Source organism: Acomys russatus, chromosome 8, assembly GCF_903995435.1.
Source record: "Acomys russatus chromosome 8, mAcoRus1.1, whole genome shotgun sequence".
Taxonomy (NCBI): Eukaryota; Metazoa; Chordata; class Mammalia; order Rodentia; family Muridae; genus Acomys; species Acomys russatus.
In genome coordinates this window covers 14,790,772-14,814,870 of record NC_067144.1, presented here as the reverse complement: position 1 = coordinate 14,814,870, position 24,099 = coordinate 14,790,772, and the positions used below count along the sequence as shown (strand labels likewise).

The 24,099-nt window shown below is 40.9% G+C and overlaps 1 protein-coding gene across 4 annotated transcripts in view; it reads left to right on the top strand.

Annotated features, from left to right (window-relative positions):
* The window catches only part of Atp13a3 (ATPase 13A3), a 77,109-nt gene that overhangs the window by 50,128 nt on the left and 2,882 nt on the right, over nt 1–24,099 (top strand). For 3 of the 4 annotated variants that reach the window (XM_051150818.1, XM_051150815.1, XM_051150816.1), the window contains 11 exons: nt 217–339; nt 416–495; nt 1,620–1,662; nt 1,751–1,860; nt 2,565–2,661; nt 3,508–3,580; nt 5,812–5,980; nt 7,327–7,514; nt 10,771–10,859; nt 18,848–18,928; nt 19,997–20,086. In XM_051150818.1, coding sequence (XP_051006775.1) covers nt 217–339; nt 416–495; nt 1,620–1,662; nt 1,751–1,860; nt 2,565–2,661; nt 3,508–3,580; nt 5,812–5,980; nt 7,327–7,514; nt 10,771–10,859; nt 18,848–18,928; nt 19,997–20,086 — 1,143 coding nt within the window. The remainder of the gene's footprint in view (nt 1–216; nt 340–415; nt 496–1,619; nt 1,663–1,750; nt 1,861–2,564; nt 2,662–3,507; nt 3,581–5,811; nt 5,981–7,326; nt 7,515–10,770; nt 10,860–18,847; nt 18,929–19,996; nt 20,087–24,099) is intronic. The other variant, XM_051150819.1, reaches the window with a different exon arrangement.

The window sequence follows — 24,099 nt, the reverse complement described above, 5'->3', positions numbered from 1 at the left end:
ATTAACAAAATAGTGAATGAAAATAGAAGCCAGGACTACCACTCTGGAGATTGATTCATTATAAGAAAATAGATGTTTAAATTTTGATACTGACGTTCCTTTTCTTTGAATAAATACTGTTTTAATATAATTAAATCTTGGTATAAACATATTGAACATAGAACTGTATTTCTTGGCATGGCCGCCTGCATATTGTCCTGAATGTCTCACCCACAGGCTATTCCAATTAAACTTGCTCATGATAGCTTAGAGGATCTTCAGCTGACTCGCTACCATTTTGCGATGAATGGAAAGTCTTTTTCAATTATATTGGAACATTTTCAAGATCTTGTTCCTAAGGTAAATACTTGGAATTTATGAATGTGTTCATGGGCTTACTGTGAACAACATGTTTTTAAAAATGTGTATTTTCTAGTTGATGTTGCATGGCACCGTGTTTGCTAGAATGGCACCAGATCAGAAGACACAGTTGGTGGAAGCATTGCAGAATGTAGAGTAAGTATTAATCGGCTTTTATGAGCTTTTCTTATGAATTACAGTTTCATTTTTAAATTCTAAACAGTAGTTAATATTTCTTACGTATAAGTTGAACATCTTTAAACCAAACACCAAAACTCGGAAAGTCTTTAAAATCTGAGATTTTTTTGAGTGTCATAATAGAATTTGAAGCAAATATTCCAAGATAGGAAAAACTGCAAAAATCTGAGACCCATTTTTGTTCCAGGCATGTCCCACTGCACCAGGCCAAGTGTGTTTTAAAACAAGTTCATTTACATGTTATCTGGCTAAAGTAAAATGCCCACAGTTCCTTCTTGAGGTTATATGTGCACAGAGATCATAATTACTGCTTTTTAAAATTGAGATTGTTATACATGCATATAGTTTATTATGACAGACCAAACCCCGCTCCAGGCCCTCCTCCAGCTCTCCTTCACTTCTCCTTCTGCTTCATGTGTTCTTTCTGCCTTTTTAAAAGCCTGCTCAATCCATTTGGTGCTTGTATGTGCATTAAAGTTGAAGTGACACTATAACTTGAATTTTGGGGTATTTGTTTTGAGGCAATGTCTCAGGTGGCCTTGAACTCTTGCTCCTCCCAAGTATTGGCCTCACAGGTTCATACAGATGCACTTGGGTCATGGCTCTGGAATTTTAGTGACCAGTAATGTTAGAAGTTTCTAGGGCAGAAATCTTTACAAATAATTCAAAAAGTATGTTCAAAAGTATGCAGGCTCAGGCCTTTTGTTCTACTGGTAAGGAAACGGAGACACCAAAAGCATTTTCCTCATGTACAGATAGAAGTTACCCAGCTCATTCCCGTCCCAGCCCAGCGCTGTCAGCCCTGTGTGCGATCGCCTGGCGCTGTCAGTCCTGTGTGTGATCGCCCGGCGCTGTCAGCCCTGTGTGCGATCGCCCGGCGCTGTCAGCCCTGTGTGTGATCGCCCGGCGCTGTCAGTCCTGTGTGTGATCGCCCGGCGCTGTCAGTCCTGTGTGTGATCACCCACTGCGAAGAGCACTTGTTTCATGTATCTGTTAGCTCTCTGTGGCTCTGGAGAGTCTACTTTATATGTGAATTGTAAGAAAATAAAATCTTAAACTCATATTTTTTGTTGTTGTTTCAGTTACTTTGTTGGGATGTGCGGTGATGGTGCAAATGATTGTGGTGTAAGTACACTTTTTGTGACTTATTTTGCACTTTGTTCTTTTGCTTGAGTCATTCACAAAATTTAATGAGTTTTCTTGAAACTGTTAGGCTTTGAAGAGGGCACATGGTGGCATTTCCTTATCTGAGCTTGAAGCTTCTGTGGCATCTCCTTTTACTTCTAAGACACCCAGTATCTCCTGTGTGCCAAACCTCATCAGGTATTAAAAATCAGAATTTTTCTTGTTTGTGTTTCTGGAAGAGACCTTGAGGGAGAGAGAGAGAGAAGAGAGAGAATGAGAAGGAGAGTATAAGAGTATTGTGCACCATGTGTGTTTATTACCCAAGGAGAACAGAAAAGAGCATCGGAGCCCCTATTACTAGAGTTAGGAGCGGCTTTGAGTCACCATGTGGGTGCTGTGAGCCGAATCCAGGATCCTCTGGAAAAGCCCCTAGTGCTCTTAAGCCAGCTCTCCAGCCCCAGAAGGAAACACCGCTCCCGTCCTCCTCCAAACCCACCTCCCACGTGCACCATGCCCCCTTAGCTCGTGCTCAGTCTTTTGAGGCAGGGACCTACTTGGTAGCGCAGGCTGGTCAGAAATTCACTATGTAGCCTGGATGAACTTGTGATCCCGCTCTCTGTTTCAGTCCCCTGAGTGTTTGAGAGCACTGATGTGAGAGCTAGTATTCCTGGCTCAGGTTTTAAATGTCTTGCACTTAAAATATAGTAGAGTGAATTACCATAAGGAGCATGTTTGACTGTGACTCACTAGTAAGGGACTGGTGATCCTATGACTGCGCTGCGGCATGCAGGTTTTGGTAGCCAGCCAAGAATGTTGCTATAGCAGTGAATGCTGATGCTCTCTGTCAAGACGGAAGCACAAGCTCAGGTGCTGCTAGTCACAGCCAACATTTCTGTTCACAGGGAAGGTCGCGCTGCTTTGATGACGTCTTTCTGTGTGTTTAAATTTATGGCACTATATAGCATCATACAGTACTTCAGCGTTACTCTGCTGTACTCTGTGAGTACCGACAATCATACATACTGGTAAAGCACCAAAGGTGTGGAGCATGTGTCTTAGAGGCTTAAAAATGAAATTTATGTAGTATATAAAATTACCTGGAGGTGTTGAAGTTTGAATAGCATTAATTTGGGATGTATGTTCCTTAAAGCCTGCACCCATGGCTATAGCTTTTTATGGAAAATCTGCAGATTGTGCTCTTTTTATCTATAGTGCAGATTGCTTGCTTTGGACAGGATTTCAAGTTATTAAGCTAGCCTCATATTGAGTGTGGTTGAAGAGGGCATTCGATCTGTGCTGTTATGCTACGGGCAGAGGTGTGTGCCACCTGTGTTACAGTCACAGTTGTAGTTCACTTTGCTGCGCATCTACAGAAAGATATTTCAGTCATTGTTGATAGAACTGTTTGCATTTGGAGAATAGATAACTCTTAGATTATAATCAACCTGATCTCACTGTAGATTTCCTATTGACCTACACTAACTTTCTAAAGGCATCTTTATGAACACTCCCTTTTTACTCTTTATAAAAATATCAGAAGGGAAGAATTAAAACATGAAGAAACTTAAAGACACTGACACTTGAAAATACTGAATATTAGAATGTGAAATATTTGGAGAAAACAATCTGTTTCCAAATTTTTGCGGGGGAGTCAAATAAGTTTTAAATTCAAACCTTTTATACTAACATGAGGTCAAATTTATGCAAATATGTTACTGATGATTAATTTTAAAGGCAGATATTCAAATATCATTTTGAAGGTGTTATTCTTGGGGAAAAAACAAGACTGTAGACTGGCAACAACGCTGTGAGAACACTCCTAAGCTTTCACAATTGCTTTTGTAGATCTTGAGTAACCTTGGAGACTTTCAGTTTCTCTTCATTGATCTGGCAATCATTTTGGTAGTAGTATTTACAAGTGAGTATTTTACTCGTTTTCTTGATTTCAAAGCATAGGAAAATTTGAAATTTTTATGTATTAAATTTTGGTAAATTTGCATCAACTATTATAAGTAGTTTAACCTGTGTAGGATTTATTACTGGTTGTTTGTATTTTGCCCTAGTCTTTTTTCTCTTCTGCAATACATCCCACCCTCAGTTTAGTTTCCCCTCCCTCCACTCCTCCTAACTTTCTCCCAGATACACTCCTCCTCTGTTTCCTTTTCAAAAAAGACCTCCAAAAGACAACAGCAAACAGGACAAAACAGGGGCAATATGGCAGGGAAAAAGCTCCCATAGAGGCTGGACATGGAACCCAATAGGAGGAATAGAGTCCCAAGAGCAGTCAAAGGAGTCAGAGAATCACCTACTTCTCCTTTTAGAGTCTCTCAAAAACACCAAGTTAACAGCCAAAACAAATAACGCTGAGGGCCTGGTGCAGACCCTTGCAGCCCCTCTGCTGTGTCTGTGAGCCTTGCTTGTTGATTCCATGGGCAATGTTCCCCTGGTATCATCCATCCCACAATCTTTCCTCCCCCTCTTCCACTAGGACCCAATGGTGTTCTCCAGTTTAGACTCTGCACAGTGTCTAGCTATGGGTCTCTGTACCAGTTCCCACCTCCTGCTGTAGGAAATGTCCCTGATGATGACTGGACTCCTGCTGTAGGAAATGTCCCTGATGATGACTAGATTCCTGCTGTAGGAAATGTCCCTGATGATGACTGGACAAGCCATAGATCTATGAGCATAGTAGAGTGTCATGAGGAATCATTTCGTTATTACTATTTACTTATTTTAAGTCCAGTCATGTTTGGTTCTACCAATATCTGGTTTCTGGCCATCCAAGCAGTGTTCAGCATGGAGTTCCTCTTGTGGAGTGAGCCTCAAGTTAAATCAGACATTGGTTGGCCACTCCCAAGTGTTTTATGCCACCATTGCCCAGCATATCTTGCACACAGGACAGATTGTAGGTGGAGTGTTTTGTGGCTGGGCTGCTGTCCGATTTCTTCTTCCATAGCCTTCAGAGCACCTTCTTCTGCCAAAGAGAATTTAGTGAGTGCTCCTAGCTCCTAGCCACTTCAGCCTCTGTATATTCCATGAGCTGAGTGTAAATTGTCCTCAGCAATGGCACCTTGCTATTAGTTTTCAGAGTGTGATCTTCTGTCCTAGCATCAGTGTGGGTTGTGAGGACCTCCATAGTTCTTAACTGAATGTAACCCATCCCACCATGAAAAGCCTTCCCTGGCTACAAAAGACGACAGCTCAGACTCTGCATCCTCCATTGCTAGGCGTCCTCATCCGTGTCACCCTCAGAGATTCCAGGAAGTTTCCACTGCACGAGGTTTCTACACTACCCACCCCAAATGCACCCCAATTCTAGCTGTCTCTCCCAGCACTGTCTTCTTCATTCCTGCCCAGTCACTTCCTTTCCCAGGCCCTCAGGCTATCCTCAGGATCTGTTCTGTTTCCCCTTATCGGGAGATCCATGCTTCCCCCCATAGCCCTCCTCTTTACCTAGTCTCTCAGGGTCTGTGGATTGTAGTTTGATTATTATTTACTTAATAGCTAACATTCACTTATGAGTGAATACACACCATGTCTGTCTTTCTGGTCTGCGTTCCCTCACTCAAGATGATTTCTTTTCCTAGTTCCATCTACTTGCCTGCAAATTTCATGATGTCATTATTGGTTTTTTAAACCACTAATGCACCATTGTGTGAATGTACCACGTTTTCTTTATCTATTCTTCAGTTGAGGGACATCTAGGTTGTTTCCAGTTTCTGGCTGTTGTGAATAAAACTGCAATGAACAGAATTGAGAAAATGTCCTTTTGGTGGGATGGCATATCCTTTGGGTATATGGTCAAGTGATGGGTATATACAGATGCAACAATCCCCCATCAGAATGCTAACACTTTGTTTGTTTATTGGGGGTGGAGCCTTTTTGAGACAGGGTTTCTGTGTGTAGCTAGCCCTGCCTATCCTGGACTCACTCTATAGGCCTGGCTGTCCTTGAACTCAAATAAATAAATCCACTTTCTTCCGCCACCCTGAGTCCTGGGATTAATTTAAATGTGTATGACGTTTGGCTTGTCTGGAAACTTTTATTAAATACTTAGTAGAGAAAGCCAGTTTATTTCCAAGTTTATTTCATTATGTCTTAGTAGAGGAATTTAGACAAAAATTTTCTGTCCTTTCCTTTAAAATACAGTGAGTTTAAATCCTGCCTGGAAAGAGCTTGTGGCACAGAGACCACCCTCAGGCCTTATATCCGGGGCGCTCCTCTTCTCCGTCTTGTCTCAGATCATCATCTGCGTTGGATTTCAGTCACTGGGGTTTTTCTGGGTCAAGCAGTATAAAGTGTGTGATCCATATTCAGAGTAAGTTGGTAATCCATTATAAAAATTTGTGTAAGATAACTATAAAAAGGTGAGCCTTGAAATGTGTGTAGAACCAACATGCAGTTTTCTTTAAACACATAAAATTTTTGTCTTTTTGTCATAGTAACTTCAATCATTAGGAGACAGTGTCTTAATTTTCTGTTCATCAGTACCACAACTAAACTATAAAGAAAAAGGATTTATCTTGCCTCCTGGTTCAGAAACTACATATGCTGTCTTTTTTGATGGTGGTATTACTAGGCAGTACCAGACATCGCACAATGAGAGACCTGTTTAAACTGGGTTTTATATCAGACCTACTCTGATTTGCCCCCATTCATACATTAATTGCATGAATGAATTTATCCACTAATGAGGGCCAAGCCCATATCACCCCTTAAAGTTCCCATCCAGTCTCTGCTTTTAGTGTCTTGGGGGTGGGGGGTGGGGGGGGGGGGGTGAGGGCAGGGGTTAAATTTGAGTATAAACTTTAGAGGCAGAGTGCAACTCATTACATAGACAGAACCTTAGAATCCCTTGAGGAATTTGCTTCTCAGACCTGATTATCTGTAAAATGAGAAAAATTGCCATCAACCTCCAAGAGGCATAGTGCTTCCAGTATTTGTGTATTTATGTATCTATTAATTATGTATTTGTTTATTTTTAGATATCATTTTAGAACTTTATGAAAGGAATATCAAGCCTAGCTCTACTGTTCACAAACTATGATGTGAATAATTTTATAAACTCTTCAGTTGTGAATATTTTAATTTGCTTGATCGATATCATTAAATTTTAGAAAATTAAAAATAATGTCACTATTTTCTTAAGTGTATGTAGGCATTGCCTATGAAAAGCAATGGACAAAATTGTCTTGAATCTTTCTAGACTCAATTCATAGGGGTTTAACATTTAGCTGTGTTTGTTGCAGTAACATTAATTATTTATGCACAGCAGTAGTATCACTTAGAAATGAGGGCAAGCTATAACTAGAAAACATTAAAGGTTATTTTGGTGCCAGTGCTTGGCCAAATAGTATAACTTCAGAGAAGTATGAACCCTAGAGGAATCACATATATTAAATAAGATGCTATATCCCCACTTACTGTGGAATAGTGCTAAAGACAGACCTGTGGCCTTTAATTTTAAAAATTACTTGATTCTAATTTAAACTGATTATAATATACAGCTAAAGGGGAAAGAAAAAAACATCTGCCTGCCCTCTGTGTTGCTGCTGTTTCATCTCTCTATATAAATTTTATCTTCTGTGTATTGGAGTGATCTAAGCCAGCTAAAATAACACTGGCCCCTTGGAAAGATGCTGCTTTGTTCTTTGTTTATTGCAGTGTTTGTAATATAACAAGAAGTGCGTGTTGGAACTCATCACACTTATACAATGGAACTGAACTTGATACATGTAAAATACAAAATTATGAAAATACCACAGTGTTTTTTATCTCCAGTTTTCAGTACCTCACAGTGGCAATTGCCTTTTCAAAAGGAAAACCATTCAGGCAGCCTTGCTATAAGAATTGTAAGTATAACACGAATTCCACCTTCTTCTTTCCTTATAAGAGTTTAGAGAAGAAAGCTGGGCTTGCTGACATGCCAGTAGCTAGACCCTGTCCCAAAATAAACCTAAAATAAATAGAATAAATGAATTTTAACTAGTAAATCTATAATAGACATGTTTTTAATAATCTCAATGTTTACTGTCTTGTTTTCACTTTCATGAGCATTCCTACTCCTAAGTTTAAAAATTAAAGCAACAACTCTGGTTTTCATATTCTGTTACTTTGAGCCCTTTTCTTTCTTTGAGTATAGAGAATTAGAATTAAAAGCAGGGAGCTGCAGGAGGCTTTCAGGGAGGCAGCTGGTATGCTTTCTTTTTGCTGTCCTTTTCTCTACTCACTGGTGTCAAGGTCAGTGTCTCTGGAATTCCTAATGTTTAGTCACTTTTACTCATCACAGAAGTGGCCAACAGCATAGAGGTCTGTGTCTGTCTGTAGGTTTTAACATAAATTTCAAAATTATGTAAGTTGCTAGCTTTTAAAAATAGGACACTGAGATGGCTTAGCAGGACATGTGTCCTGCCAGAAAAGTGTGACCGGAGTTCAGTCCTTAGAATTGTGCAGAAAGTGCAGAAAGAGACTCAGCTGCACACAGATGTCTGTGACTGCATATGTGCCATGACGTGTGCACCAGTTCATACGCAGTAATGACAATTTTAAACATTGAAACCATTAGTTGACCTGGCTTTTGCAGTATCATGGAGCAAATGGCCAAGTATTTGTGTGTTTGTTGTAGCTGTGAAAAGATGTCATTGTTCAGTAAAACTGCCAGGTCTAGATTTTGGACATCATAGAAGTAAGCGCCATTAGAACCCAGCTCTCATTTTGGAGTTGAAGAACATTTCCACGTGCACTATCCCTCTTTGACCTTGTGTGTATTTGCACAGGTAACATTGGAATTTGGTTTTCCTGGTAGTTTCTCTTCCTCTCTGTCTTTAACTGACAGTTCTTGTCTTTGGTGACAACTTTGCCACTATGACCTTACTAGTTAGACGTGTTTCTGTGTAACTGATACTCACCAGACCAACGCTGTGATACTTAAAACAGTACTTTAAACCTTTTGTAGGGGGAGAGTAGGAGGCAATATTAGCTTAAACCTAAGGACTCCCACTACAAGCTAGATGGGTACTGTACCATTGAACTCTGTCCTCAACTCTTTTCACTGTTTGCTTGTAAAGGTAGGCTCTTGTGTAGTCCAGCCTGTAACAGGGTAGGCGAACCTGAGCTTCTGAGCGTCCATGTCTACTTCTTGAGTGCTAGGATTGCAGGTGTTTGCTACCACACCCAGTTTACGTAGCACTAGGGGTCCTACCCTGTGCATAATGCGCGCTAGGTATAGCATTCTTCCAACTGAGCCACATCCCTACCTACCCTTCCTTCCTTCCTTCCTTATTTATTTATTTATGTATTTATTTTTAATGTAGTATGTGGAGGACAGAGGACAACTTTGTGGAGTCGCCCTCTCCTTCCACCTTTTACGTGGGTGTCAGGAATCAGACGCAGATGACCAGGCTTGTGCAGGGAGCACCTCCTGCTGAGCCATCTCACCACACCCTTGCTAAGATTGCAGGTGCGCTGCACTATGTCCAGAGACAGTGGTTTTTCTTTGCTTTTCTTTTTCTTTGCTTTTCTTTCTTTCTTTTTTTTTTTCTTAAAAAGTCTGGCCTTCAGATTTCTTCCCTACTAGAAAAATTAACTATGGTGATTTAAAAAAAGAAAAGATGTACTCTGAGATTGAGTGAGTGAGTGAATGAGTGAATGGTCTGAATTGATTCAAGCAGGGAGAGTTGTAGGAAAGTGCAGCTTTCAGGCAAGTACTCTACCATAGAGCCATACCAGGTTTTCTGTTTTGTTACTGTGGATTTTTTTTCCCTCCTCTTTTGGCAGAGCTGGGTTAAAGGTGTGTGCCACCATGCCCAACTTCATACCCAGTTTTAAGCTACTTTAAATATACATTTGGAAAACTTCCAAGGTCACCTTTTCATTTAGTTATCAATTGATGTGAATGACCATTTTATTGTTGGCAATGATACTGATTTCTTTTAAATCTGCTAAGATATTTCAGCAGAAATAGACTCATAAAACCACTTTATTTTCTGTAAGCTTGTGCTTGTGCGTACAGAGTGTATAGAGGATACAATAGAGTTGGCCATACACATTGTCCTAGTTTTCACCCCCTACTTTCCTGTCAGTAGTGTACATCGCCATTGGAATTCTTGAATAGTTTCTTGCTAGGACCATTCAGTTGTTCTCTAGATCTAATCAGTGTAATGTATTATACTTATTTTGAGGTTTTGTTTGTTACTGTTGTTAATATTAGTAATGGGTGTTGGAGGCATCCTCTCCATAGTGGCATTCCCTCCTGAAGTAAAACCTACTCTCAGTTTAGCTACACATTTTAAAACTGTGTATGCACTGTTGTGTTTGGCTGTGCTTCCATTTTATGTACCATGATGACACATACTTTATTCTTAACTATAATTTCTCACTAGATTTAGCTTTTTTGTTTGAGGCAAGGGGTGGCTTAGCAACTTTTGAAAAACATGTTATGTAAATATAACAAATTTTGTAACTAAAGATATATTTATCAGGAACAAAGTCATTAAATAAAGTAAGATTTGAAAAGCAGTACAGGTTGTCTTCATTACATTGAAACTTCATCCATCCATCCATCTATTCATCCATCCATCCATCCATTCTGATTCATTTTTCTCCTGAGATAGATCTCATCTTGCAGGTCAGGCTCACCTCAGACTCAGCCTTCCCACCTCTGCTTTCCAGGTCTGTGTCATCATACCTGCATCGCCATTTCATCTGTTTCATTTTTGTAATTCCCACCAGCATTTTATTTTACTACCATAATAACATGTATTACTTTAGTTATACATGTGTAATAGAATACTACATTTTCATTTGTGAATGTAAAATTGGGGCAGGGGAATCACTTGACCAGGGTCTCACTGTATATGTATTCCTGGCTGGCCTGGACCTCAGATCTGTCCACATCTGGAATGTTGGGATTAAAGTATGTGCATAATCAGAGGGAGTGTGCATGCTCAGAATGTAGGAAATAACAGCATATGCTGCTTACATTTCATCAATTTTACTGGAGGTATTCAAACCAAATTTGTGTGCTTACAGTAATTGTATGTTCCTTGGTGTTTGGTACCTTTTAATGTAAAGAAAATGCCTAATTTAATTTTTCATTTTCTTTTCCAGATTTTTTTGTTATATCTGTGATTATTTTGTATGTTTTCATATTATTCATCATGTTGCACCCAGTTGCCTCTGTTGACCAGGTTCTTGAGGTAAGGCTTAGCACTGCGTTCATTGCTTGTGGCGTGGCCGATAGGAACTGGGCTAACAATAATAAGACATTGCAATATTGTGTGGAATGTAAGGCTGAATGGTATTTGGATGTTTGGTATTGAAGAAGAAAGATTAAACTACCTTTATTCACCTTTGTTTTCCAAAAGATACTCTAGAAGAAGGAGCATAACTGAATAGATTTTATTGATTATGCCCGATCAGTTCTCTGACCATCTTTCCCATGTTGTCTTGTCTTTAGTGGTGCCTCTGTCACGTAGCAGTTTCCAAGTATGAAGTTTGTGACTTTCACCCTGCTGGGAGAGCTAGTTTGCTTGATTTATTTGTTTGTTTGCTTTTTTGAGACACAGGGTTTCTCTGTGTAGCCATGGCTGTTCTAGACTGACTTTGTAGACCAGGTTGGCTTCAAACTCACAGAGATCCTCCTGCTTCTGCCTCCCAGAGTTCTGGGATTACAGGCCTGCGTGGGAACTTTATATCTTATTTTTGAGTTATCTTCAAATTATCTTTTTCTGTGGTAGCACCACATTGACTACTTTACTTACTGCCCAAAGAAGCTTCTCTGACCAAAGATGAGAGCCGCACTAACTAATGAGACTAGAAGGCACACATCCTAGGGGTTATGACCTCCCCAGCCATGGGCTCTGACCGAGGCTACAGTGAAGTCTGTCCTGTGGAGTGAGAGTAGGTGCTTACCCCAACACCTTTGTGTCCTGTGGAGTGAGAGTAGGTGGTTACCCCATCACCTTTGTGTCCTGTGGGGTCAGAGTAGGTGGTTACCCCATCACCTTTGTGTCCTGTGGAGTGAGAGTAGGTGGTTACCCCATCACCTTTGTGTCCTGTGGGGTCAGAGTAGGTGGTTACCCCATCACCTTTGTGTCCTGTGGGGTCAGAGTAGGTGGTTACCCCATCACCTTTGTGTCCTGTGGGGTCAGAGTAAGTGGTTACCCCATCACCTTTGTGTCCTGTGGGGTCAGAGTAGGTGGTTACCCCAACACCTTTGTGTCCTGTGGAGTGAGAGTAGGTGGTTACCCCATCACCTTTGTGTCCTGTGGAGTGAGAGTAGGTGGTTACCCCATCACCTTTGTGTCCTGTGGGGTCAGAGTAGGTGGTTACCCCAACACCTTTGTGTCCTGTGGGGTCAGAGTAGGTGGTTACCCCAACACCTTTGTGTCCTGTGGGGTCAGAGTAGGTGGTTACCCCATCACCTTTGTGTCCTGTGGGGTCAGAGTAAGTGGTTACCCCATCACCTTTGTGTCCTGTGGGGTCAGAGTAGGTGGTTACCCCAACACCTTTGTGTCCTAGTGCATTCATCGTAGCTTGGCAGATCTCTGTGGAAGCAGGCAGGTCCACTGCTGAATTTTCCAGATTAGTTCCGCTTCGTTTCTCTGTGTCCTATGAGTAAAGTGGTTGTGTCTTCAGCAATTAAGTCTTATCATTTAGTTGTGGTGGGCAACCAAGAGCAGTGGCAATAATTTATGCTGGCTGGAGGGGCCTGTAGGGCCTCCCTGAGCAATATCATAGGGAAATGCCCCACGCTTGACACTGAGATTTTCACAGAACATTTCATGTCTTCTGGGGGAAGCATTGTCCACCCCTGCATGGTGCTTTGTTCAAACTCAGTTTTTCCCCTCAATTATTTGTTAAAGATTTACTTTTATTTTGTATGTGTTAAGTGTTTTGTTTGCATATATGTAGGTTCTCTACATGTATGCAGTGCCCTCAGCACCCAGAAGAGGGAGTCAGATCAGCTGGACCTAGAGTCATGCTGTTAGTTGTGAGTTGTCCTGTGGGAACTGAAGCTGCATGCGCGGCAGGAGCAGCAAGTTGAACCGTCTCTCCAGTCCTGTAGATTATGTTTTTAGAACTAGCTTACAAAGAGTAAATTCCCATAAGACTTCCTTAGCTCACCCCACGCCCTCTTCCTCCTCATTGCCCACCCCTGCTTAACTCCTTAACCACTAATATCTTTCCCTTTACTTAAGGCCTCTTTCCCCCTCTTACATGGAATCCGCATATGGGATAGAACATTCAGTACTTGTCTTTCTGGGCCTGGGCTGCTATGCTTAGTGTAGTACTTTTCACTTCCATCCATCTTTCTGCACATGACGTAATTTTATTTTTGTTTATAGCTGGATAAACTCCATTATGTATGCAGCGCATTTTCATTATCCATTCAGCACTTGATGAGCATCCAGGCTGATTTCCTTTCCTCGCTGTTGTGCCTACAACAGCCAAGGATGTGGATGTGGATGTGGATGTACCCATCCCTGCAGTAGGATATAAAATCCTAGGACGTTTCCAGCAGTGACATTGCTGGGAGCATGGTAATTCTGTTCTTCAGCTTTTTAGAGACTACTGATTTCTGTGGGGGCTGCACCCTTCGTCCAACAGTGGCCTGCAAGTTTTCTTTCCCTGTAGCATATTTGGAATCTTGATGGTAGCCATTCTGTCTAGGTGAAATGGAACCTTAAAATAATTTCAATTTGTGTTTACTCAGTGGCTAATGGTGTTGAATATTTCTAAATGTTTATTGGCCAGTTTTTTTAAAAGAATTATTTTTATGTGTATGAGTCCTCTGTCAACATGTACACCTGCAAGCCAGAGAGGGCATCAGATCCCAGTATAGATGGTTGTGAGCCACCATGTCATTTCTAGGAATTGAACTCAGGACTTCTGGAAAAGCTTTTAACTGTTGAGCCATCTCTCCAGCCCCCAAAATACTTTTTTTTTTTTAAGGTTTATTTTATGTGCATTGGTGTCAGGGTATCAGATAACCTGGAACTAAAGTTACAGACAGTTGTGAGGTGCTGTGTGGATGCTGGGAATTGAACCCAAGTCCTGTGGAAGAGCAGGCAGTGCTCTTAACCACTGAACCATCTCTCCAGTTCCTCACTCCCCTTCACCCCCCTTTTTTCTTTAGAGAACTTTCTGTTCAATTCCCTTTTTTGTTTGTTTTTAGCTGCCTCAAGTTTCTTGACTTTTTGCTATATTTTATATACTAGTCCTCTGTTGAAGGTATACCTAGCAAAGATTTTCTCCCATTCTATTGGCTACCTCTTCACTGGATTGACAAGGGTAGTGGTGGTTGTTTTGCTGTACAGAAGCATTTTAATTTCATGAGATCCTATTTTTCTGTTATTGGTCGTATTTTCTCTGTAAGCAGTCAGCATTGTATTCACAAAGTCCTTCCCCATGCCAATATCTTAAGTACACATTAATATGTACTCTCTCTTTCTTGAAGACGGTTCAGAATTCTGAGTCTTATGCTGTGGTTCTTCCTTGAGATAAGGAGCTAGTTTCAGCTAGTCCTGGTGGCTCACGCCTTTAATCTCAGCACTCGGGAGGGAGAGGCAGGAGGATCTCTGAGTCTACAAAGACAGTCCAGGGCTCTGAGTAACAGAGAAACTCTGTCTTGGAAAAACCAACAAAACAAAACCCACTAGTTTCATTCTAGATTTTGGTCTTCTGTTTTCCTACCATACTTTGTTGAAAATGCTCTTTTCTCCAAAAATCTTTGCTAAAAATCCAGATTCTATGATGCCTAGATTCTATGGTGCAGATTCAGTTCAGTTTGTTTCTATTCTATTCTGTTCTATTGATACCATGTTTGGGTTTTGTTGTTTGCCAGTGTCCTGGTGTTGTTATGGCTCTGTAGTATAACTAGAAATCAATTTGGTTATACCTCCAGCAGTGTTATTCTTGTTCATGATTGCTTTGGCCATGTGGATTCTTGTACTTCCTGGGGGAGGTGGAGTGGTCTCTGCAAGTACCAGCACCTGCAGAGAGAAGGAAAGACATCTCAGTGTGACTCAGTAGGTTGGTTCAGATTTTTAGAATCTGATACTAGTTTATTTCAAGCACAGTTAAGCACAGCACAGTTTGAGGGAAAGTTTCCTGGTGATAATTAACTTAATCCTGTATGTACAATAAAGCTTAAGACAGGGTTACATCAAACCTCTTTGTAAAGCACTTGTCATGTCTCCACTATGGGTTCTTTGGACTAACTGGGAAAGCCAGCTCAAGATAAATGGCTCACGATAAAGGTCTGGGAGAGGCTAGAGCTATAGGTCAACTGACATAAACATAAGAGTCTAGGAGAGCCAGGTGTACCGATAGTACAGAAGTCAGCAGGTGATGGGCCACACACACATTCCCAGCCTTTTGAAAACACATCTCTTGCTTTGAAGAGACGCTTCTGGCTTCCCTAGTACTTATCCGAGAGTACAGGGACCTTGTGTCTCCTATACTTCCTTATGAGTTTTCTTAATACATGATTTTTTTTTTTTTTTTTAAGTTCCATGGACTGTTGGAAATAATGTATTTGCAATGTTTGGGTGGGATGTTCTATAGGTGTCTTTTAAGTCTATGATACCATCTCATTTTCATCTTTATTTTACTTTTGTCAAGAAGACCTGCTAGTTAATGAGAGTCAGGTCTTAAGGTCACTCTTGTTGCCTTAGGGCTAATCTGTAGCTTCACATGCACTTGTTTTCTGAACTTAAGTACAGCTGCCTTTGGGGCACAAACATTTACAACTGCAGTATCCTCCTGATGTGTGAAATGACCATCTTTTATAACTTGTTTTGGTTTCAAGTCTTATTTTGTCAGACCTAGCAAACGGCCTGCTTGTTTGCTAGATCCGTTTGCTTGAAATAACCTTTTATGCATCCTTTCACCCTAGGTCTTTTGGTGAGGCATATTTCTTGGAGGAAGCAAATACATGGTTCTTGCTTTTGATTCAGTCTGCTACTCTGTGCCTTTGAGGAATCAAGGCCATTAATGTTCAGTTACTATTGGATTGTTGATTCTGAAAGATAACTTGAATGATGACTCCAAGCCTTTTGGTGCTTAAATTTTCAGTTGAATGGGCTACTGTTATCCTGATAAACCTACCTTGATATGTGGCTCGGTGTTTCTCTTTCTGCTTTCATTTTACTGTTTTAATTACACTGTGACCAAGGACCTTCTTTTCTGGTCTTGTCTGTTTGGTCCTAACTGCTTTTTGTAACTGGGTTGGCTTCTCTTCCTAATGTGAAGATATTTTGTTAATGATTGTCTTGAAAATGTTTTCTCTGTCTTTAGAATGAGATTTATCTCCCATGCCTATAACATGGTCTTTTACAAAATGTCACACATTTTTAAATTCCTACTTTATTTTTTATCTTTGTCTGTGTTGGTTTGTTCTGGTTCCTTCGATTTCTTCAATCCATTCAATGGGTTAAAATTTACAGGAAGCTTGTTGACTTATTTCCATTTCCATCATAGCAAATTTGTTTTTAGGTGCTGGGAACTGACCTTTGGACCTTTGGAAGAACAGCACATGCTCTTTAGCCCCATGTTTTCAGTTCTTTAAAGATTTGTCTGTTTTTTGTATATATGTGTCTACACATATGTATATGTACTGCAGCTTGTCTGGTGCCCAAGCAGGCCAGGAAAGGATGCTGCTAATGCCTTGGCACTTGTGTTATAGGCATTTGTGAGCCTGGGAACTGAGCCCAGATCCTCTGCAAGAATAGTGAATACTTATCCACTGAGCTATCATCACTTTAGCTCTTTAGTGTATTCTGTTGCCATAACAAGATACTTGAAGAAAGATAGTTCATAAAGAAGAAAGGGGGTTTTGGTTGGTTGGTTTGGTGTTTTGGCATACAGTTCTGGAGGTCCAGGAACACTGCACCAGCATCCGTTCAGCTTTTAGTGAAGACTGGCATTTCTCCTTTGAGAGCCCACAGGTGGAAGGGCAAGTTGGCACACATGGAATAGAGTGCATAGTAAGAAGTGAGAGAGCCAAGGAAGCCCAGATCACTGTTGAACAACCTGTTCTTGGTTTAACTGGCACACCAATCCTTCCTTGAAGGTGAAACCCCTGTGCACTGATTGCTTATGACGGCACATCGCCACTTAACATTTCAGCAGGTTTTTTGAGTTCTTTTCATAAGAAGAACTTTGAAGAGCAGTATATGGGTGTGCTCATGAGTTTCATTGAGAGCTTTAGTTGAGGACTTTAAACATGTATTCTGCTGACTTCTGTACATTCACCCCCTAGCATGCCTGATCTACTGAAACTGCCCTTACCAAGGCCATTAACCATTAGTTAATGTCCAGCGAGCACTTTGAGGTTTTTTTCCTTTGGCCTTTCTCTAGTTTCTGAAGTATTGAACCATGTGACCAGGCCACTGTTGAGATACCTTCCCTTTAGATTGTGGTTCTTGGTTCCCTTCTGGCTTCCTCCTGCCCTTTGTGATCTCAGCTCAGCCTCTGTTGTGGTTCTCTTCTCTTGGCCCACCTTTCAGCATTAGTTCCTCACCCTTCTGCTCATGTCCCTCTTCCCCTCAGTACTCAGACAATCTTCCTTGTAGTCGTGGTTTGCCTGTAGTCCACATTAATAAGATAAAGACTCTTACCCAAGTTTAGCTGTCACTACTGAGCTGTATAGACCTAATACACGGTGACAGCAACTCCCCAAATTGAGCATTTTAAGAAACTAACTTTGGAACTGAGGAGCTAGCTTAGAGGGAGGGGGGCTCAAATCCTTGAAACCATGCAAAAAGCGGGACATAGTGTGTTATGCTTCTAATCCCAGCATCAGGGGCATACACTGGAAACTGTCATCCTCCTTTGGCTGCCTTGTGTGAGCATATGTGTATGCATACATAATATATAGAAGCTAAGGCTTAAAGCTAGGTTTATTGTGTTGTTCTTCCATTTTCACTTCTTGGTCCCACCATTTTTAAAAGTGTATTTGTTTTGTGGGTTCTTTGGTTTCTTTGTTTTGGTTTCTTTGCCTTGTTTGTTGTTAATCTTCTCTATTCTGGAAATTCTGTGTTGGGGTTCATTGGCCCCAGTCTGGCTTTAGCCTTCTACTATCTCTTGCAGACTTACCTTACTGGAGCAGTCATATATTATTGTGACATACATCAGGTCATCTCATTCCTTAGCTTCTTTCCTAATGTCTTAGGTGCTCAGTGATAAATGTGTGCTAACTGAAATGCTCATAGAGAGCAGTCAGATTTCAGTTGGATATAGTGTGTGTGTGTGTGTGTGTGTGTGTGTGTGTGTGTGTGTGTGTGTGTGTGTGTGTTCGTTGTAGCTGTTTGGAGGGGGACATCAACTTGAGATATGACCAGCATTAAATTAATATTCACCTCATTTTTATTTGTTTTGGTTTGGTTTTTAGTTTTTCAAGACGGGGTTACTCTGTGTAGCCTTGGCTGCCCTGGACTCACTTTGTAGACCAGGCTGGCCTCGAACTCAGAGAGATCTGCCTGCTTCTGCCTCCTGAGTGCTGGGATTAAAGGCGTGTGCCATCACATCGCCTCATTTTTAAAAAGCTTTATTTTTAGTTATGTGTATGTTAGAGAGATGTGCAGGCTGGCTGCAGTGCCTACAGTATCAGATGAGGGCATTGAATCTCCCGGAGCTGCAGTTAACAGGGAGCTTTGAGCTACCTACCAGGTTTGCATGCTAGGAGTGGGACTTAGAGCCTTTGCAAGAGAAGTGTGTGCTTCTAACCACTGAGCCATTTCTTTGGCCTCTGACTCATTTTTGAAAGGTAGATTTTTATTTTAAAACTATAGATTTGTTAAAACATTTGTAATACTGTAGATTAAAGCATGGAATTTTGAATGTCATGAGATAAAATGTTGAGTTAGTTTTGTTGTATGAAAAGATACATGCTTTGTGACATTATTGAAAGTTAAATGAATAAAATACATGTATACAAACACTTTGTACATAATAGGATTTCACTTTCAGATTTTTTTGTTCACTTTCTAAGACAGGGTCTCAGTCTGGCTTTGAACCCACTAGGCATCTGAGGATTGCCTAAACTCATGATCTTCCTGTATCTACATTTCCAGTGCTAGAATTATAAGCATATGCTACCATTCCTGCCTTCAGATACTATGGTGTAGTACTGTAATGTCAATTACGTTGACAACTTTAACTAAAATTTTTTGTCTTCTAGATTATGTTTGTACCATACCAGTGGCGTATATATATGCTTATCATTGTTCTGATCAATGCCTTCGTGTCTATCACAGTAGAGGTAAGCTCTCAGCCTTGGCATTCTTGGGTGACTCAGTGGTGGTGGTGCTGGGGAGAACAGGGAATAATATTATACAGAAGCCCCAGATCCCATTTCATTTTAGGCAAAACCGTTTGGCTTCCTGACCTGGCCTTTTCTGTAGTTCTGTCAGGAGATTTGATGGAGTTGCGTTCATGAACATAGGCACTGGATAGTGAGGTGGCAAAAAGTGAGTGGTGAATAGAAAGAGACGTAAGTGTCCAGGCAGCTCACAGAGCCATCTGTGTCCCCTAAGAACGCAGAGTGTACCACCCAAGGAAGGAATTGCCCTCAGGCCAGTTTCTCTAAAGGGAGCCAGTGAGTTCTCAGAGCTACCCTTTATACCAGTGTAAGAAACAGATAACACAATAAGATTGTGATACTTAAAGGTTTTTATAGTGGAAGCTTTTTAAAGAAAGTGTGCATATATTTTAGTGTTAATTCTAGATTGAGAAATTATGCTGAATTTCAGCTATCCCAATAAAAGATGGCCTAGGTTTTAAATGAGATCCGACGAGAGCATGACTGTTTGTAGTTGTAGTGGATTGTTTTAAGTTGTTCCTTAGACTTTATTTTCTAGTCATGTGTTCTATAAAGCGCATCTAAGATTGTATCTATCATAAACATTCCGTTCCTACAGTGTAAGTTCATCTTCTTAAATGGTTTTTATTCTTTTTATCTAAAAAAGTATTTGTATTAGATGCTAATGAAATGTTTGTATACATACGTAGATGGAATTAATATTAGATCTTAAGTGAAAATAACTCCTGTAAGAAAAAGGCTACGAATCATCAACATTGTTAATTTAGAGGGAGCATTGGGGGATCAGAGCCTTATTTGTAGAAAGTCTAGTCTTATTTAATCAAGAATTTTATTATTTGTATTTGTTATAAAAGTTTTTATTTCTTTATCCTTTTGTAGTACTTGCTGAGGTTTACATATGAAAAGCAAATCACATTATTAATGCTTGTGTGAATGTTATCAAATGTGCGTGATAAGAAGGAATGACCTGTTTAAGTTTAATTCCTAACTCACTGGACTATCTCTCAGAGCTTCTTCCTTGACACGGTCCTTTGGAAACTTGTGTTCAATCGAGACAAACAAGGAGAGTGTCGTTCCACCACCACACAGCCACCACAGGTTGGAAATGAGCAGTTGCTGTCAATTCTTCACATACATCTTGGTTTTTCCACTTGTGTCCTATGTTCTGTTACTGTGTGTGCAGCTTCAGCTATCCTTGTTGTATCCAGCTTCCTCCAGCCCACCCCCACCCCGGCACTGCCCCCTTCTTAAAATAAGTTACAGAAAACTCAGCAAGCATTTAATATAAGCTTTAGGAATTTGGGGATTTCATAAGTCTTTTTTATTCCAATCCTAACGTGTGCTCTGTGTGTGTGTTGGTCTGTTTGTCTTATCCTCAAAAGTGAGAGTCAGTTCTTTTTGTTTGTTTGTTTGTTTGTTTGTTTGTTTTTTGTCTTTTCAAGACAGGGTTTCTCTATAGCCCTGGCAGTCCTGGAGCCTGGCTGAGGTTAATTCTTTCATTTCTGCCTGCTTTATATTTTATGTGTTTGGTTGTATGTAATTAGTCCCATTAGAAAGTAAATGATAGGGGCTGGAGAGATGGCGCAGTGGTTAAGAGCACTGACTGCTCTTCCAGAGGTCCTGAGTTCAATTCCCAGCAACCACATAGTGGCTCACAGCCATCTATAATGTGATCTGATGCCCTCTTCTGGCCTGCAGGTGTACATGCAGATGGGGCGCTATATACATAATAAAAAAATAAAAAAATAAAAATTTAAAAGAAAGTAAATGATAGTTATGTAAATGAGGTTTTGATTCAGATTTCCCCCCCTTGGATTAGAATCAAAAGACACATTTGAGAATTTCTAGCTTTTATTTTATTATTTATTTCCAGTTGTTGTGTATTAATTTAACATGGCTTTTGGATTTCCCTGACTGGTAATTCAGAAAATCATTTGTTCATTTCTGTATCTGTGGTGAGGGCTTTTAAAGGCAGTGAAATACCCTGTGATTTGTCAGGTAGCACAAGGTTTGTCTGACAAAAAGAAAGAAAGAAAACAGTGAGTAAATCTGTTTCCTGGTATGAGGAGTTGCAGTAGAGCTCTTGATAGAACTCACAGATTACATTTGAGGCAGAGGCAGGCAGATCTCTGAGTTCAAAGCCACCCTGATCTACAAAGTCAGTCCAGGGCAGCCAGGGTTGTTATGTTACACAGAGAAACCCTGTCTCAAAAAAGCAAAAAGTAAAATAAAATAAAACACAGATTAGACCTAGTCTATATACTGCTATCAGTCAGTCCGAGCCCTATGAAAATTTTTAATGTCTCTCGTCTTGACTGGAGTTGCAGCATACAATCCCAACATGCGAGAGGTGGAGGTTGAAGGACCAGATCATAGAGTTGAAGGATAGATTGTAGTACATTAGACTCTTTCAAAACTTGTTACCCACTGCTCTTTATGGAGTAGGCAATGCAGCTCGCTGGTATGTGCCAGGGCTTTCACCATCTTTATACGATGAGCTGAAGAGGGTTGGCTGGCACTTCTGACATAGCCCTTTAGCTCATTCCCACACCTAAATGGTGACTTCCTGAGCTTTGTGTTGTGCTTGAGCAGGCTTGCTGTGCTCTGTGGTGAATGACCTGGAATGCAGAGACAGCAGGAAGTACAGTCTGAAGTCAGTTCCAGGTTCTTTTTCCTCAAAGTAGTGTGAAGCCTGGGCAAGAGCAGAAGGAACTGTGGGGCTCGGGCCCTTCAGCTGAATCTCCTTTGTGGTAATGGCAGAGCTAAGGTCACACTGGTGCTCACCTCACCTTTCTCATGTGAAATACTAGTATTGGAAAACTCTTGTTACAGGAAGTGCAGGCAGGTTCTAAAGAACAGTTTATTTGCTTATTTAGTCAAATGAGTCCCCTATAAAATATTTGAATTAGAAATCCCCAGTCTTTTCTTCCTTCCCTCCCCCCTCTCCTCTGTCTGTGTGTCTGTGTCTCTCTCTGTCTTTCTAAATCCTACCCTCCCACCCACCCCCACAGGGTTTCTTTCAGTAACAGCTCTGGCTGTCCTGTCCTGGAACTCATTCTGTAGACTAGGCTGGCCTGAATCCTGTCTCCTAAATGCTGAGATTAAAGGTGTGTGCTACCACACCCAGCTCAAGGAAATCTCTGATTTTTTTGAAGTATCAGTTCTTAATTTTTAAACACTTTTATTGTTTATAGGAAGAAATGAAGATAGGGGCAGCCCAACAGATTGACCCATTCAGGGAACCACTGAGTAGACAACAATTTTGGCCTTAGTTTTATGGTTTTAAGACAACACTCTTTTGCCAGGTGTGGTGGCGCACGCCGTTAATCCCAGCACATGGGAGGCAGGGGCAGGCGGATCTCTGTGAGTTCGAGGCCAACCTGGTCTACAAAGTTGAGTCCAGGATAGCCAAGGCTACACAGAGAAGCCGTGACCTGGGGGGGGGGGGGGGGGGGAGAAAGCACATTTTAAGCTGGGCAGAGGCAGGTGTATCTCTCTTGAGTTCAAGGTCACCCTGGTCTACAGAGAGAGAATTCAGGGCAGCCAAGACAACACAGAGAAACCCTGTCTTGAAAAACCAAAAAGTAAAAAAAAAGAAGAAGAAAAAAAAGCGCTTCGTGGAGCTTTGCTTTTAGAGAAGAGAGGTGTCCTACCTTAGTGGAAAAGAACTACTTTTCTTCTTGTGACAGATAATTCTGTGTGCAATGCTTTGCTTCTCGTTCAGTGGCAGCTCTGTGTCCAGCTCGCCTTCTCTCCCTCAGCAAGGAACATCTGCCAGTATCTATAGATAATTTTGGTTATCAGAAATAAGGGAGAGGTTGTTACTGAGACATGCAGAATGGGTAAAGGCCACCGGTGCTGCTAAATAACTGTCCTGTGGTACATAGACAATAATCCCTGCCAGAAAGAATTATGTAATCCCAAGTTTCACTCATCCTGAAGTAGCAGTCTGTATCAGAGGTAAGAAGGAAGGAAAGATGGCTGGTGGCAGCTTTACTCCAACCCCTGTGTGGTGCTATGCTTCTGCCACTGTCCAACCAGTGCTCCACACTTTTACTTCAGCTCCCAGACTTAGGGGGGGAAAACAGCCCATCTCTTCCTCTTTCTCCTTAACTGTGAAGGACTCAGCTGTAGGCTGCAAACTGCTCCTAGGTGGTTCAGTTGTGAAGTTATGAGAACTAGAACTGTGCTGTGTGCACTGTGACCAACCCTGTTGAGATTATGTACCTCCTTGGTGAAAACTGTGAACTGTAGCCATTATGCAACTCAACTAAACTATACTATACTATACTATACTATGTATACTGTTTGAACTTATGTAGATAGAATGCTAATTTGGATTATATTTGTTTTATGTTGAGGATTGAAGTGGAAGATGATTTATGAAAACCACAATACATGCCATGCATGAAAATGCTTCCTAAACAACTGCTGGTCGTAAAGAGCTGGGTATTAGCATGTGCACCTTGGGATGTCTCAGAAGCAAGATTGTGGCTACATTCTGTATGGTTTCTCTGCTGACCTGTGGTATCTGTGCCCTTGTCTCAGGGATTCTCTTTGACCCTGTTAACCATCCCAAATTAACCAAAGCCAGGGGTCCAGTGTTCCCCTGCTTCAGGGACTGAGACTCTGCTTTGGGGAGATCCAAGTGTTCATTCTAAGCCCCGTGACTAAATACCCCTAGTGTCTGACTTTTCCCCTTACTACCTGATTTACTCTCCTGGTTTTTCACTGTCATGCCTATAGCCTTTAATTTTCTCTTCCAGTGAATTATGTTTTTCTTCACTATGTGTGTGGTACATTTATGTGCAGTCTCACATGCCCTGTGTATAGTGTATTTTTTGTATGTGACATTTGGAGGAGATAAGGAAACAAACCTGTTTCTAGTTATGGTGAATTAGGATATCTCAGGTGTTCCTTGTAATTTAATGTGTAGTGAATATACATATATACATGTGTGTGTATATTTATCCCAAAATGTTAAGACTACTGTGCAGTTATAATGCCATTTGTGATTAACTTTAATTATATTGCTTGCCTTAGTTCCCACGTGTATTAGAACAGTATCTTTAGAGGTCAGAGAGACAGAGACACTCAAATGCCATTACTCT